General features: G+C 41.0%; 1 protein-coding gene across 3 annotated transcripts in view; it reads left to right on the top strand.

The window, feature by feature from the left end:
* The window catches only part of POLA1 (DNA polymerase alpha 1, catalytic subunit), a 295,847-nt gene that overhangs the window by 14,413 nt on the left and 266,576 nt on the right, over positions 1-14,858 (top strand). For all 3 annotated transcript variants that reach the window (XM_070366396.1, XM_070366398.1, XM_070366397.1), the window contains exons 7-15: positions 757-849; positions 1,287-1,374; positions 1,673-1,874; positions 1,963-2,141; positions 6,798-6,910; positions 7,995-8,111; positions 9,751-9,825; positions 10,781-10,919; positions 11,630-11,784. In XM_070366396.1, the coding sequence (XP_070222497.1) occupies positions 757-849; positions 1,287-1,374; positions 1,673-1,874; positions 1,963-2,141; positions 6,798-6,910; positions 7,995-8,111; positions 9,751-9,825; positions 10,781-10,919; positions 11,630-11,784 (1,161 nt within the window). The remainder of the gene's footprint in view (positions 1-756; positions 850-1,286; positions 1,375-1,672; positions 1,875-1,962; positions 2,142-6,797; positions 6,911-7,994; positions 8,112-9,750; positions 9,826-10,780; positions 10,920-11,629; positions 11,785-14,858) is intronic.

Raw genomic sequence — 14,858 nt, 5'->3', positions numbered from 1 at the left:
CAAAATCCAGTGACAACCCCACCACCAAAACCCCAACCAAAACAAACCTCCAAACCAAAACCAGCCCTTCAAATTGGTTTCTTCTCACCATTTTAGGTGAATAGTTTCTAGCCACTCTAGGCTCTGCTGACTGTGGATTGGGCTGTGTGGGGCTGTGTTTGAGGTAGTCAGAATACACACGAGTCAGTGCTGGGAAGGCACGCTGCTTGCGCTCAGTTGCTGCCGTGTATGTGCCTGAAATAGATTGAAGCCTGTCAGTCTGCACAGTCAGGCGTGAGATCCTCGTCCTGAATTCTAAGTGGGGGTGAGGGAAGAGTTGGTGAGCTGTCCCTCGTACAACTCAGACAGGTTCAGCTGTACTGGAATTTACAATTGGGCTGTTTTACAGCAAGACTGAACTCTTGTTAGAGATGTGCTTCTTTCTAAGTGATCCTCAATTAAAATGACTAACCAACACTGTGTAGTTCAGGCTTGACAGTTTTGAAATGTAATATTCTGGAAGGGTAAGGGAGAAGTATGTTAAGTTTTAAAAAGAAAAAAAATTGATGAAGGGTGGAGTCAGTATCTATTCTGGTTTTCTAGTGAGTCTGTGGTATTGTTACTATAGTAACCTCACTGCATGAACATAGATGTGTGGGGGGAGCAGGGAGGGAAAAAAGTGCTTTGCTCATTGGGCTTCATTGGGGGAAGAAATGTACTTTTTGTGTCTTGTGGTAAAACAAGCATGGCAGTGAATGTCTGTCTACCCCCTCCTAGACACCACAAATAACTCCACCACCTGTAATAATACCAAAAAAGAAAAGATCCAGTGGAGCTTCACTGAATCCTTTCTCTGTGCACACCCCCAAGGTATAGTGTGGAAATACCTTCAGTCTTGATTTACATTATTGCTTAAAACTTAACATTGTTGCTTTTCTATGTGAGTGAAATGCCTTTGAATTTGTTCTTGTTTTTGTTTTAAATTAGGACTCCTGTTTCATTATATAGTTTCATACATTTCAAAAATACCATGTGCCTGCTTTTTTCATAGTAAATTTTGTAGTAACTGGTATGTGTTTATTATAGGTATTACAACTGTGCTAAATGCAATCATTTTCTTCCTGGAAACAAGTGTTTTTTTTTTTCCCTCTAAACCTAGGTAACAGTAAAATAATTGAAGCCGTTATATTAATAATACATAAAATCATTTTATAAATGGGAATTGTCATTATCTCTGGTCAGGGTAGGACAGTTGCATATTTTTAGTATGCAGGTCTAACTGACTAAACATTTAAAAACATTGACAGGCAGCTCCTTCAGGAAAAACCACTCCCCCAGCCTCAAGGAGAGAGCCTTCATTAACTCCTGCTCCTCTTACATGTGCTGAATTTGCTGGTAAGTCTGCTGTCAAGCAGAATTGCAAGGGTGTTAAGCAGTTGCACAGTGCTGTCAAAAGATGGAGGCCCCATGAAGGAGGAAGTGGAAAAGAATTTGAAGGGCTTGCAGTAGGCAGTTTCCCTGAGAAAGGTTTGAATTGAATTCATAGCAGGAAAAGTTAAAAACAACCAATTTGGGAATTGAAGAGCAAGGCAAATAACACGTGGGCCAGGGGTAGTCTGCTGTTGCACCGTTGGGGAAGCTTTTGTGCTCGCTGGCAGCAACACGTGATGGGAATGTGTGACGTCACCCTCAGGAGAGCCCGGGCCGCCACTGTGTACAGATGACAAGGAGGAGTCGGGAGCAATGGAATTTGAAGATGGCGACTTTGATGAGCCCATGGAAGCTGAGGAGGTGGATGTGGAGCCCGTGGCTGCCAAGACTTTGTGCCAAGAGAGGGAGCCAGCAGAGGAGGCAAAACACAAGGCTGATTCTGGGAAAGGGACCACATCCTCCTCGTAAGAGCATTTTATGATTTCTCGGCCAAGTAGCGCTACACTTACTCTGTTGGATTTTGTAAGGTTTTTGAAAATGTGATTTTTGCAGAGCAAGTTTTCTCCCAGATGTCTCTTGTTGGGACATGGATCAGGAAGATGACAGCAGTTTCTCAGCCCTGGAAGTTCAAGTGGATTCCAGTCACCTCCCACTGGTAAAAGGAGCTGATGAGGAACAAGTATTTCAGTTTTATTGGCTGGATGCTTATGAAGATCCGTACAGCCAACCAGGTAATCATATATTTACATACAGTAACTCAATGTCTTTAACACAGAATGGCACCTTTTCCTGAAGTGCTTTAGTGATTGTAATTGGCACAGGCTCTGCCCTCATGTACATAGTAAGAGAACAACACTCACTCACTGTAAAGTTCGTGAGTCACCTGGATGGAGAGAGTTTGTGGTGTGAATAATCTTTACAGACTCTTATTCCAAAAACTGGTTATTTGTAGTTTTGCAGTGTGTGCTTGGAATTCACCATCAATGTATCTGAACATATTGGAATGCACTTAAAGTGGAATCAATCACTAATTGGTTCCTTCAGCAGTGTGAACACCTGCCACATGCCAGGCCCTGAGATGGGGTGAACAAGCTGTGCAAATTCCCTGTCCTGGTGGAGCTTTCATTCTAGTGGGGTAAAGGCAGTTATTTGGGGGGTGACCAGGGAAGGCCTATCTGAGGAAATGACCATTGGGCTGGGTTTTGAGGTATGTTCAGAGCTGAGGAAAGAGTATTTCAGCCTGAGGAACCCAGAAGTGCAGAGGCCCGGGGAGAGAAAGGAGGAGACCTGAGTGGTTGTAGCAGAGTAGTCAGATGACAAGATTGGTTGGAAATCAAGTTGGAGAAAAGGCAAAGGCTGGACGGTGAGGGGCCTTGAAAGCTGCGCTGAGGCGTTGAGACCTTACTTTAAGAACAGTGGCAAGGCAGGGGAGGATTTTCAGTGTGGGGTGCAGGGGTGAGGGTAGAGTGGGGCCATGATTGGGTTTACATTTGAGCAGGAACCATGTGGTTTATATGGAGAAAAGCCTGCACGTGTGTGGATGTGGCCAGGGCCAGAGTAGGGAGTGTAGAAGACCTGAAGCTCAGTCTATCTCGGGCAGGTGTGGAGAAGGAGAGAAGTCAGTTCTTTTTACTTGTACTTTGACATGAACTCGATGATGGATGGATGTGGCGTTTGAGAGAAAGGAGGAATCAAGGCTAAGTTGTAGGTCCTCCTCACAGAGAGCCAGGAGGGCTCCCGTTTCCTCTGTGCTATTTGAGCCCTTCTGCACTGTGGGGCCAGGCAGGACAAGGCATGTCAGATTCAGAAAAAAGACAGTATACACCCTTAAACAGTTGCCTTTATTCAGATCCATATCTGAATCGAAGGGCAGGTACAAACTGAATCTTTCCAAATGGTTTCTTGAGGACTAAGTATTAAACTCTCAGACTTGGAGCCAGATTTACCACCGAGATACTCAGGGATTGGCTTGCACTGGGAAAATGGTACTGGTCTCTTGGGAGGCGGCAGTATTAATATGCTCCACTTATCAAAGTGCTGAAACTGGCACAGCTGCTTGAGTAGCAAACTGCCATGTGTTCGCTGCTCAGGTGAAGATGTCAGTAGTCTTAGAAATGGTATCTCATCTACTTAAGCTCTAGGGCAAGACCATCTGGTTAGATGCTCTTACCTCTTTGACTGTTTTGTAACTTGCTGGTGCCAGGTGGGCTGGCAAGTGTGATTTCACGAGGCTTTGGAAATTAAACCCAGGATGGCTCTATTGTACAGCTTCCAGGGACCTCCCTGAAGCACAGCCTCATAGCCAGTGCTCTGGAATTGGATGAATGGTGGGCCTACCCATCCCGGAGCCACCCCCCTGTGCCTTACTGTATCCATTCCTTGCAGGATTTTATTCCCTGACTTGATTCATGGTCCCATCAAAACCAGAAATCTGAGAGCCCGCCTTGAGTCCCCTCCCCTCCTCACTTTCCTCACCAAGTCTACTCATTTTCTCCTCCTAAACTAGACAAGCTATCTTCTCACAACTCCCACCTTTGAGCCCTTCCTGCTCCCAACACCAACCTCTTCATTGATTCCTCAGCTGTCATCCCTCACATGGCAACCTGAATGATGGCTTCGGACGTCAGCTCTTCAGTACAGAAAACCCACAGTGGCTGCTGCATGCAACTTACAGTCCAAATTCCTTAACAAGGCTTCTCTTGCCTGCTCTGTGGGACTTCTGTGTCCTAGAATAGTCTGTACTTGCTGCTCTTTATACCATATCCCTTTCCTTCCTCACCTGACTCCCCCTACCCCCAGTATTGTCTCCTGGAATTTTCCTAGTCCTCCAAACTGGCCTAAGAGCCCCTTCTGTGACCCCCATCATACCCCAACCATAGTCATGGATGCGCCTTTTCAACCACTATTGGGAAATACTTCGCAGTTGAAAGAGGTATCAGTCTGTTATTGGCCTGTCTTCTTATTGCTAGGTTAAAAGGAGATTTCTAGTGCTGCAAAAGGTGTCAGAGATCATCATCCCTAGTTATACACTTAAAGCAGAGGAAGCTGAGGCTCCAAAAGATAAAGTGGAGAGGGCTCAGTTGCAGAGGGCTCAGCTTGGCACCCGCAATCCACTCTGTGATTCCATGGTGCTTCTGAAGTTTTGTCCTCTGTGATTGATGCCAACGGGTTAAATAAGATGGCTTAAAAAAAAAAAGTCCTGTAATCTTAGAGGGTTGAACAGTTTCATCTTGATAGCAGGTAATGATCACTGAGCCTTGCTGAAATCAATGCTGCTAATAAAAACGAAGTACTCCCAAAGACCCTGTTATTGTTTCTCACTTTCTTACAGATTCTAAGTCAGTCAGTTGTTGCTGAATGCTCCATAATTATGAAAAGAATCTTACTCTTTGCATATGGGAAGATATCCTGTCTTCATTATGACTTTTTCAAGGTTGAATAATCCTGACTGCACCTGGCTTCAGCTAGTAACTTTAAGGGGAATGTAATCTTTGTTTACCATGATCTTTTTGTGGCAAATGAGGCATAAACAGTGTCAAATGTGTTGCATGAAGTGTGATATTAGTTTGACTGTAAAATGAGCTATTTGAATCTTTGAATTCAATATTAGGGTCTTTATTTTTCTTTGCATAGAATTTTGTTTTTTCGTCTCTAACTGTTGTGAGGATGACTTTTAATTTTCTGAGCTACTGTGACTTTTTTCTTTTTTAATCATCCCCACAGTCCTCCCTTCCCTCTCCCCTATCTTCCCCCCACCCCCACCTCTTTTACCCCAGCTGAAAATTACACAACTCTTCTAAGAATTTTAATCATCTGGAGAAATGAGAATTCTTAGATGGTCTTATTTCTACTAGAACATGTGACAAAAGGAAGCACTGATGAACTATCTTGTGAAACTGGAGTAATTGGCCTTGTGAACAGTAGCCTTTGCTTGTGCCAGAATTTTCTTAGTGTCTCAGGCAAGTGGCCCTGTTGAATGGCTGTGTTGATGGCTGCTGTCTAATTATTCACAGAGCCCAGGATTTTGCATAGTGGCCATCTTTTAGGTTGACTGTCAAATCTCTGGAGTCCTTTCTTTTTTTCCAACCTTTATTTTACATTGAAAGTGAAAGTGAAGTCTCTCAGTTGTGTCCAACTCTTCGTGACCCCATGGACTGCAGCCCACCAGGCTCCTCCATCCATGGGATTTTCCAGGCAAGAGTCCTGGAGTGGGGTGCCATTGCCTGCTCCGATTTTGTATTGAGGTATAGCCAATTAACAAACAATGTTGTGACAGTTTCAGGTGAACAGTGAAGGGACTCAACCATACATATACATGTACCCATTCTCCCCCAAACACTCCTCCCATCCAAGCTGCCATATAACATTGAGCAGAGTTCCCTGTGCTGTACTGCAGGTCCTTGTTGGTTATCCATTTTAAATATAGCAGTGCAGAGTCATTTTTTGATGGCTAGTTTTGATGAACAATGACTTGATGTCCAGAAAGGCTTGGTCTATTTTGTGGTGTACATCAATTAGGGATCTCAAAAGGAGCTTGTCTCCTGATTTGGTTCCTAGACCATTTGTTAAACTGAAATAGGAGAGAGAGGAACAGTACAAATGCTTTCCAGCCAGATGTCTTTGGTAGTCTATGAAGTAGAAAGGGTGAATTAGGAGATAATAGTTGAGCTCTGAGATATTTACTGTTATATGGAATAAGATATGAGATCAGTTACGTTTTTCCAAAACACAATTTTATGTACAGAAGACTACTGATACACCATACATAGTTATCCTTACATAGAAATGCTAGTTTTTGTTGGTAAGTACAAGTGCTGAAAAGGAATTTAGTATTCTCAGAGTTTTCACAAGAGGTTTAAATAGGAGATTTGTTGGAGAATAGTTTGCTTTTTTGATTTCTCTTAATCTGGGTAATCCTGTTCTAGGGAAAATGTTTTCCCCCCTACACTGATCTAGGATGTCTCCCTAGTTTTCGAGGTGTGTCTGCATTGAGGTGGCATGTCTTTCTAATTCCCCAGGGGTTTCTGCACTGACGCAGGGTGTCTACTCAGACCTGGGATGTCGCCCTGATAGCTGAGGCTTGTCTGCATTTATCTGGGATGTTTCCCTACTTCTAGGGTGAATGTTTCCACCAAGTTAGATCCTCACTCTATTCCCTGTCGCCCCGGCGGTCCCAGGTTTTACCGGTGTGATATTGCCATACAGCATAGGTACTGAGTAAAGGAATTGGTCTTTGAGATTGGGCAGTGGATACAAATTTGATGCAGAAAATGACTTAACATGAAAGCATACATGTGTGGACACATTCAGTGAGCTTTTATGTCATCCCTTTAATGTGATATAATTGAAATGTTTACTGTTCCCATGATTTTTACTTATTCTTTCAGGTGTGGTATTTCTGTTTGGCAAGGTCTGGATCGAATCTGCTGAAACCCACGTGAGCTGTTGTGTCATGGTGAAAAACATTGAGCGATCGCTCTGTTTCCTTCCCCGTGAAATGGTAACACTTAAGTATATAGCTTTAAATTCCAAGTGCATTCATTCTATCTTCTGCCACCAACCTGGTCCTTCGATAGGGCTGAGACTTATCTACACCCTGGATGGTCCTTTGTTTTTTAAAAAATACTCCTGGTTCTTAGTTGTGGCATATGGGATCTAGTTCCTTGACCAGGGATTGAATCCCGGGCCCCCTGCATTGGGAGATGGAGTCTTAGCCACTGGACCTCCAGGGAAGTCCCTTTATGGTCCTTTCTTATTGCCTGCCTTATGACCCCCTGATAGTCAGCAGCTCCATTAGACATTTGGAAAAGTGGGGAAATGGAGTAAAATGCTGTTTTTCAACTTGTTAGAGCATCAAAGTGCCTGAGTTTCAGTATATAAAGCTGTCTATCCCTCAACTGTCCGTTTGCATAATTATCGGGGTTGAGAATATATGGCTCTAAAATAGGACATGACATTTGGCCCAGTTGTCATGCTTTTGCTCTTTCCTCCACAACCATTTGGTGGCTCAGAGGTTAAAGCGTCGCCTGCAATGCGGGAGACCTGGGTTCGGTCCCTGGGTCAGGAAGATCCCCTGGAGAAGGAAATGACAACCCACTCCAGTATTCTTGCCTGGAGAATCCCATGGACGGAGGAGCCGTCGAATGGGTCGAAAAGAGTTGGACGTGACTGAGTGACTTAACTCACTCACTCACTCACTCCACAGCCATTTAACAGAGTCAGTTCCATTTGCTGACCCTTTTTATTTGGCCTTAACATCCACACTCCCCTCTCAGCCCCAGCCCCTCCCCATCTCAGTTGAACTGTGAAGCATTTTGGTCAAGATTTATAACATTATTCTCCCATTTTGTAGGATTGGTCATCTTTATATCTGGTTTGCTTTTGTGATGTCATTGGGAGGAATTGGGCACTGGATTTAGTATATTTTTGGGTCTATTTGTATCTTTGAATTCACCTTGTTCTGTTAGATGTTTGAGTGGGTAAAGATGAAAATTGATTTAGACTGGGTTTCTGGTAGTCAAGAAGATCTTATTTACAGATACTTTTTTCCCCTCCCCTTGCCTGCCCTCTCCATGGGAAAGCAGAAAGTTGATCTAAATACGGGGAAAGAAAGTGGAACTCCAGTTACCATGAAGGATGTTTATGATGAATTTGATGAGAAAATAGCAGCAAAATATAAGATTATGAAATTCAAGTCCAAGGTTTGTATTTGGTGATAATTTTTCAGTTCTGTGTATTAGTTGTTTGTTAGTTTCCTGATTTATGGAAATTTCATAGATATCAATATAAAACCAATATGTTAACATAGATGCATAAAAACAGTTTTGTCTTTCTCTTTAAACTGTAGAAAATAATGTTCATCAGTTTGAATAAAAAGGTAACATGTAGTAAAGTAATGGCTTCCAATACTTGAAGCATATCTTGTCTTCTTATTCTGAAATGGAGGAGAAACTGTTCTCATCTTGTTTATATTGGTTTATCGCTAAGTTGTCTTGGTCACAAGATTAAATCTTTAAAAGTCAGGAACTGTGATGCTATTTCTGATAGGATAAAGTTCTTCTGTTCATGTGATACATACTGATTAGTTAGTTGTCTTGATTGTAGTGAGATATTGATGCCTTTGGCCATAGTTGTAGGGCTGTAACTCCCTCAGGACACTGGCTATTAACAGTGTTTGTAATAAAGGGAGGATTGAGTTGCTGAAGATGAGGCTAACTGAAATATTTGAGCTTTGACTTGTGGCTGATGGATCAAGTCTCTCTAAAGTTCTAGAAGCAATGGGATGTAATGGTGAAGAGTGTAGGGACTGGTGCTTTAAGTGCTAGCTCTACCACATCCTGGTCTGTGACCTTGGACGAGTGCTGAGTGACTTCTCTGGGCCTCTTTCTTCACCTGAGAAATGGGGCCCTGTTTCAAGAGCTGTTGGAAGAGTAAAGTCAGTTAATTGATATTGGATCAGTCCTTGGTGTATATAGCAAGCATTCAGTACAGGTATGCTGTAATTATAATGTTTATTACTAATTTTTCTAGCAAGATGGAGTTGCTTAGTATCAGTTCAGTTCAGTTCAGTCGCTCAGTCATGTCAGACTCTTTGCGACCCCATGAATCGCAGCACGCCAGGCCTCCCTGTCCATCACCAACTCCCAGAGTTCACTCAAACTCATGTCCATCAAGTCAGTGATGCCATCCAGCCATCTCATCCTGTTGTCCCCTTCTCCTCCTGCCCCCAATCCCTCCCAGCATCAGAGTCTTTTCCAATGAGTCAACTCTTCGCGTGAGGTGGCCAAAGTACTGGAGTTTCCGCTTTAGCATCATTCCTTCCAAAGAAATCCCAGGACTGATCTCCTTTAGGACGGACTGGTTGGATCTCCTTGCAGTCCAAGGGACTCTCAAGAGTCTTCTCCAACACCACAGTTCAAAAGCATCAATTCTTCGGTGCTCAGCTTTCTTCACAGTCCAACTCTCACATCCATACATGACCACAGGAAAAACCATAGCCTTGACTAGACGGACCTTTGTTGGCAAAGTAATGTCTCTGCTTTTCAATATGCTATCTAGGTTGGTCATAAGTTTTCTTCCAAGGAGTAAGCGTATCAAAGAGTAGCAAATGATTTAGTGCATCAACATTGTAAACATTTTTAATGTTTCATTGCCTCTCTTGAATGCAAATATATCTACATTCTCTAGTGTCCCACAGAAGTCTTAAACATTTTGTCACTAGGTATTTTTCATCCCAGATGAAAGGTGGGGAAAGATGCTTTTTTTGGTATATTTAATGCTTGTCAATTTAATTTTTGAAGTTTCTTTGTCTTAATGATTTTTAACTATCAACTTACCCAGGTAGTGGAAAAGAACTATGCTTTTGAGATACCTGATGTTCCGGAGAAATCTGAGTACTTGGAAGTTAGATACTCGGTAAGTCAAATAAAGAAAATGTTTCGATATATGGCAGAACCAATACAATATTGTAAAGTTTAAAAATAACATAAAAAAATAAAATAAAAAAAAAGAAAATGAATGGATTTGGGTTGAAAATGGCATTTTCCTATTTTTGAGTTTTCAGCTGGCTTTTAATTAGGAGTACTGGCAGGGCTCTTCAAACTCACAGTTCACTTAAGTGAACTTATAGTCATGAATAATTAAAATGAATTGAAATATGTAGACTATTGGTTATATTGCTTTCTCAGCTTTCAAGTATGCATTTGTAAAAAGATAAGTTGAAATGACACAACTGTTTTTCAAGTGGAACGAATGCACAAGATGGAGTTGAACATCATTAGTCTGTTGAAGTGTCCGTCTGAGCAGTGAAGAGGTGAGAGGAGAGCATCAGTAGTGTTGCCGTAGTGCTGCTCTTGCTCCCGTGACAGACAAGGTCACTGCTGCAGGTTGTTAATTAACTGGACTTTAACCTCTCTTTACTTCCGTTCTAGTGTTTTGATCTCATGATGTTGGAAAAGGGAAACTTAAGATTTGTCTGACAGTGGTGTTGTAAAGCACCATGGAAGCATTTTGAATGATTCTCACTCCCTTGCTTTCATTCTTATAATGGAGTTATACTTATTTGGCTATTCGTCAGTAAGGCATATACAGCTTTGGACAGAAATCCTCTTTTTAGGGAGCTTCTTGGCCCATTTTTCTTCTAATGGGTGTCATCAAGATGCATTATTTTGTCATTGTGATTTGTTTTTGTTTTGTGCTGTGAATTGTTTTGGATCTCATATGTGGCAAATTACATTTCATATATATCAAAGAGATTTTTGGTGGTTCATAGAGAGCCTTTTGTTTATTTCAAATACAGAGTTTGGAAAATGTGAAGTAATAGTTTTAAGCAAAAAAAAAAAAAGATTTTTTTTTTCTTTGCCTTTTTCAGGCTGAAATGCCACAGCTTCCTCAGGATTTGAAAGGAGAAACTTTTTCTCATGTATTTGGGACCAACACATCCAGCCTGGAACTGTTCTTAATGAACAGAAAGATCAAAGGACCTTGTTGGCTTGAAGTGAAAAATCCACGTAAGGAGACATTTACTTTCAGAATGCTCAGTAAATTGCTGATAGATGTGGTTTTTAGATGTTAAAGACTTGGGCTCTTAATTTCAGTGTGACCACTTCATTTTTTATGTTTGTTTCTTTAAGATTTTCCTTGAGGTTTTTTTGAAATCACTCTTGTTTTGATGCTTCACATTTTAATGGGAGGGAGACCTTAGTTAACCTAGACAGACATTCGGGCATGTCCTTCATTCTGTTGCTATCATTGTGGCCTTCCGACCTGGCTGACATGGCCTAGCTGTTCAATATGGTGAACTGCTTACTTCTGAAGGAGCGAAATTTCACTGCCCAGTGTGGCTAGTGTGTGTATGGTCTCTTACCTGGTGTTTTTCAGTATTTGCATTTATGATACTCTGTTTTGTCTTCATAAATTTCTTAAAACTTTGTTTTGGATTCCTCTAAGCAGTGTTTTTGTTCTTATAAACCTCTTTGGAGTCTTGGATTTTTTTGAAAAGTCTGATAAAGCTGTGGACTTTTTTCTCAGGAAAATGAACATGTGTGTACATACACACACGAAGATTTGTATACAATCCAATAATGTGGTTTATTGTTATTATAAGACCTTCTTAGTAGAAGGTAGGATTGAAGACCATCTCAGTTAATTACAGATGAATTATAATGGCTTTTCTTTTTCAGCAAATAGCTATTGATTTGTTGTATCTATTCTCTTTCAGAGCTCTTGAATCAGCCAATCAGTTGGTGTAAAGTTGAGGCAATGGTCTTGAAACCGGACCTGGTGAACGTAATTAAGGATGTTGGTCCTCCTCCAGTTGTGGTCATGTCTTTGAGCATGAAGACAATGCAGAATGCAAAGACACATGAAAATGAGGTAAAGAAATAGGGCAGATTTTGTACCTAGGCTTGGGGTACGATGCTTCTTGAAATTGTACAGTTCCTCTGTAAGGGAAGGTTGTTTTTTGTGGAAGGGAAAGAATACTAATTCACTGCCAAACTCCATTTTGAAGAATGAATTGAATTTATCTGATGTTGGAGCTTTTTTCCCCAAAAGACTTAAATTGCTGGACTGACTTTGTTTTTTAATTTTTTTTTTTATTTTGGAGAACTCCACATGGATATAGAATAATATAATCAACTCCTCTGTACCCATCACTCATATTCACCAGTTAGCAAGATTTTGTCACACTTGTTTATCACCCCCCTTCTTTTTTTTCCTCCTGAAGTATTTTAAAGCTAATCTCAGACACTGATCATTTTACCCTTGTATACTTTGGTATGCATCCCTCAGAACATGCACACTTTTTTATAGAATACTATTTGTTGTTGTTGTTGTTCAGTTGCTAAGTCGTGTCCAACTCTTTGCAATCCCATGGACTGCAGCACTCCAGGCTCCTCTGTCCTCTGCTATCTTCTGGAGTTTACTCAAACTCATGTCCGTTGAGTCGGTGATGTCATCCAACCATCTCATCCCCTGTCGTCCCCTTTTCCTCCTGCTCTCAATCTTTCCCAACATCAGGGTCTTCTCCAGTGAGTGGGCTCTTCACATCTGGTGGCCAAAGTATTGGAGCTTCAGCTTCAGAATCAGTCCTTCCATGAACATTCAGGGTTGATTTCCTTTACGATTGACTGGTTTGATCTCCTTGTAGTCCAAGGGACTCTCAAGAGTCTTATCCGACACTACAATTCAAAGGCATCAGTTCTTTGGCCCTCAGACTTCTTTACTGTCCAGCTCTCACATCTGTACGTGACTACGGGAAAAATCATAGCTTTGACTATGTGGACCTGTGTTAGCAAAGTGATGTTTCTGCTTTTTAAGTTACTTATTTTTATAAATTTTTTGTTACTTATTTTTGCTTCCTCTTTTATGAAATATCATTATAAACTCATGGACTTTAAATATACTTAATATATTTCAATCTGTTGCAATCAATAATTTTTTTTATTTGCTGCTTAAATTGTCTCTCTTTGGTCAGTGGGAACTTCTTTATGTTTGCTTGTAAATCCTGTTGGCATTGATAGGGATCTTTTTTAACAGCAGGATTTTGGCAGTGTTTTTTCCTTTTGTATGTGATTTGAACTTTTAATAATAGTTGATATAGTAGATAGTTAATAGTTAAAGTGTTAGAGGAAAGTTTAATTAGTTTAAAAAGATCCTTCGTCCAGAGTGAGGTTTCTAAATACCATTTCCCAAGAAAGGAAATGGGGTTTTGTGAAGAAGTAGCTGATTCAGGGCAGTAATTGTCCAAGGTAAGCCTGGAACGTCTTGTTATACCAGGAGGCATGGACATTATTAAAATCTACTGAAGGTATGTCAGAAGGACTCAGGAAACAACTTGAATAGTTTCCTATGTCAAAGATGGAGCAATTTGAACATGTATAACTGCAACAGATTGAAACACATGACTTCATAATGATACTGTAAACACAGGACTACACTGTGAAGTAAGCTAGGGAACCAACTCATTATTTTGAAAACTGGTAAATGAATTGAATCAAACATTTATCTTGACTTTTTTGAACGTACATTGTACCTCAGGTAACCAAATGATCAGTGGAGGGAGGTTTAACTTTGTAGCTTTCCAGTTAGTAAATGATGAAGGAAGAATTGCATCTAGCTACTTTGCAATCCATAATGAGATAATATGATCTAGGTTTGATTTCCAGAGGCTGCTAATATCACTAGAATAGAGGTAATTAGACATGACGTGATAATTAGTGGTGGTGATGGTAGTTTAGTCCATGATGATCAGTAGCAACTCCAAAGAATTCTTGCCAAAAATTGAATCAGGTTTTGATTAAGCCTTCAAATATAAATATGAATATACAGGCAGTACAGAAACAGGAACATGTTAAATGACATTCTTGGGATACAAGCAGCAGAATTTATAATGAGGGACACTATGGGATAAAGCAACCCAGTTTCTTCAACAATAGAGAAGTAATAGAAGCAGAAGATTTTAAGAAGAGGTGGCAAGAATACACAGAAGAACTGTACAAAAAAGAGCTTCACGACCCAGATAATCACGATGGTGTGTTCACTCACCTAGAGCCAGACATCCTGGAATGTGAAGTCAAGTGGACCTTAGAAAGCATCACTATGAACAAAGCTAGTGGAGGTGATGGCATTCCAGTGGAGCTATTCCAAATCCTGAAAGATGATGCTGTGAAAGTGCTGCACTCAATATGCCAGCAAATTTGGAAAACTCAGCAGTGGCCACAGGACTGGAAAAGGTCAGTTTTCATTCCAATCCCAAAGAAAGGCAATGCCAAAGAATGCTCAAACTACCACACAATTGCACTCATCTCACACACTAGTAAAGTAATGCTCAAAATTCTCCAAGCCAGGCTTCAGCAATATGTGAACTGTGAACTTCCAGATGTTCAAGCTGGTTTTAGAAAAGGCAGAGGAACCGGAGATCAAATTGCCAACATCTGCTGGATCATCAAAAAAGCAAGAGAGTTCCAGAAAAACATCTATTTCTGCTTTATTGACTATGCCAAAGCCTTTGACTGTGTGGATCACCATAAACTGTGGAAAATTCTGAAAGAGATGGGCATACCAGACAACCTGACCTGCCTCTTGAGAAACCTGTATGCAGGTCAGGAAGCAACAATTAGAACTGGATGTGGAACAACAGACTGGTTCCAAATAGGAAAAGGAGTTCGTCAAGGCTGTATATTGTCACCCTGCTTATTTAACTTATATGCAGAGTACATCATGAGAAACGCTGGGCTGGAAGAAGCACAAGCTGGAATCCAGATTGCCGGGAGAAATATCAATAACCTCAGCTATGCAGATGACACCACCCTTATGGTAGAAAGTGAAGAACTAAATAGCCTCTTGATGAAAGTGAAAGAGAGTGAAAAAGTTGGCTTGAAACTCAACATTCTAAAAACTAAGATCATGGCATCTGGTCCCATCACTTCATGGGAAATAGATGGGGA

The sequence above is a fragment of the Bos mutus genome, chromosome X (genome assembly GCF_027580195.1).
Source record: "Bos mutus isolate GX-2022 chromosome X, NWIPB_WYAK_1.1, whole genome shotgun sequence".
In the NCBI taxonomy this organism is placed as follows: Eukaryota; Metazoa; Chordata; class Mammalia; order Artiodactyla; family Bovidae; genus Bos; species Bos mutus.
The sequence above is the reverse complement of the archived record's forward strand: the minus strand, read 5'-3'. Positions and strand labels throughout refer to the sequence as shown.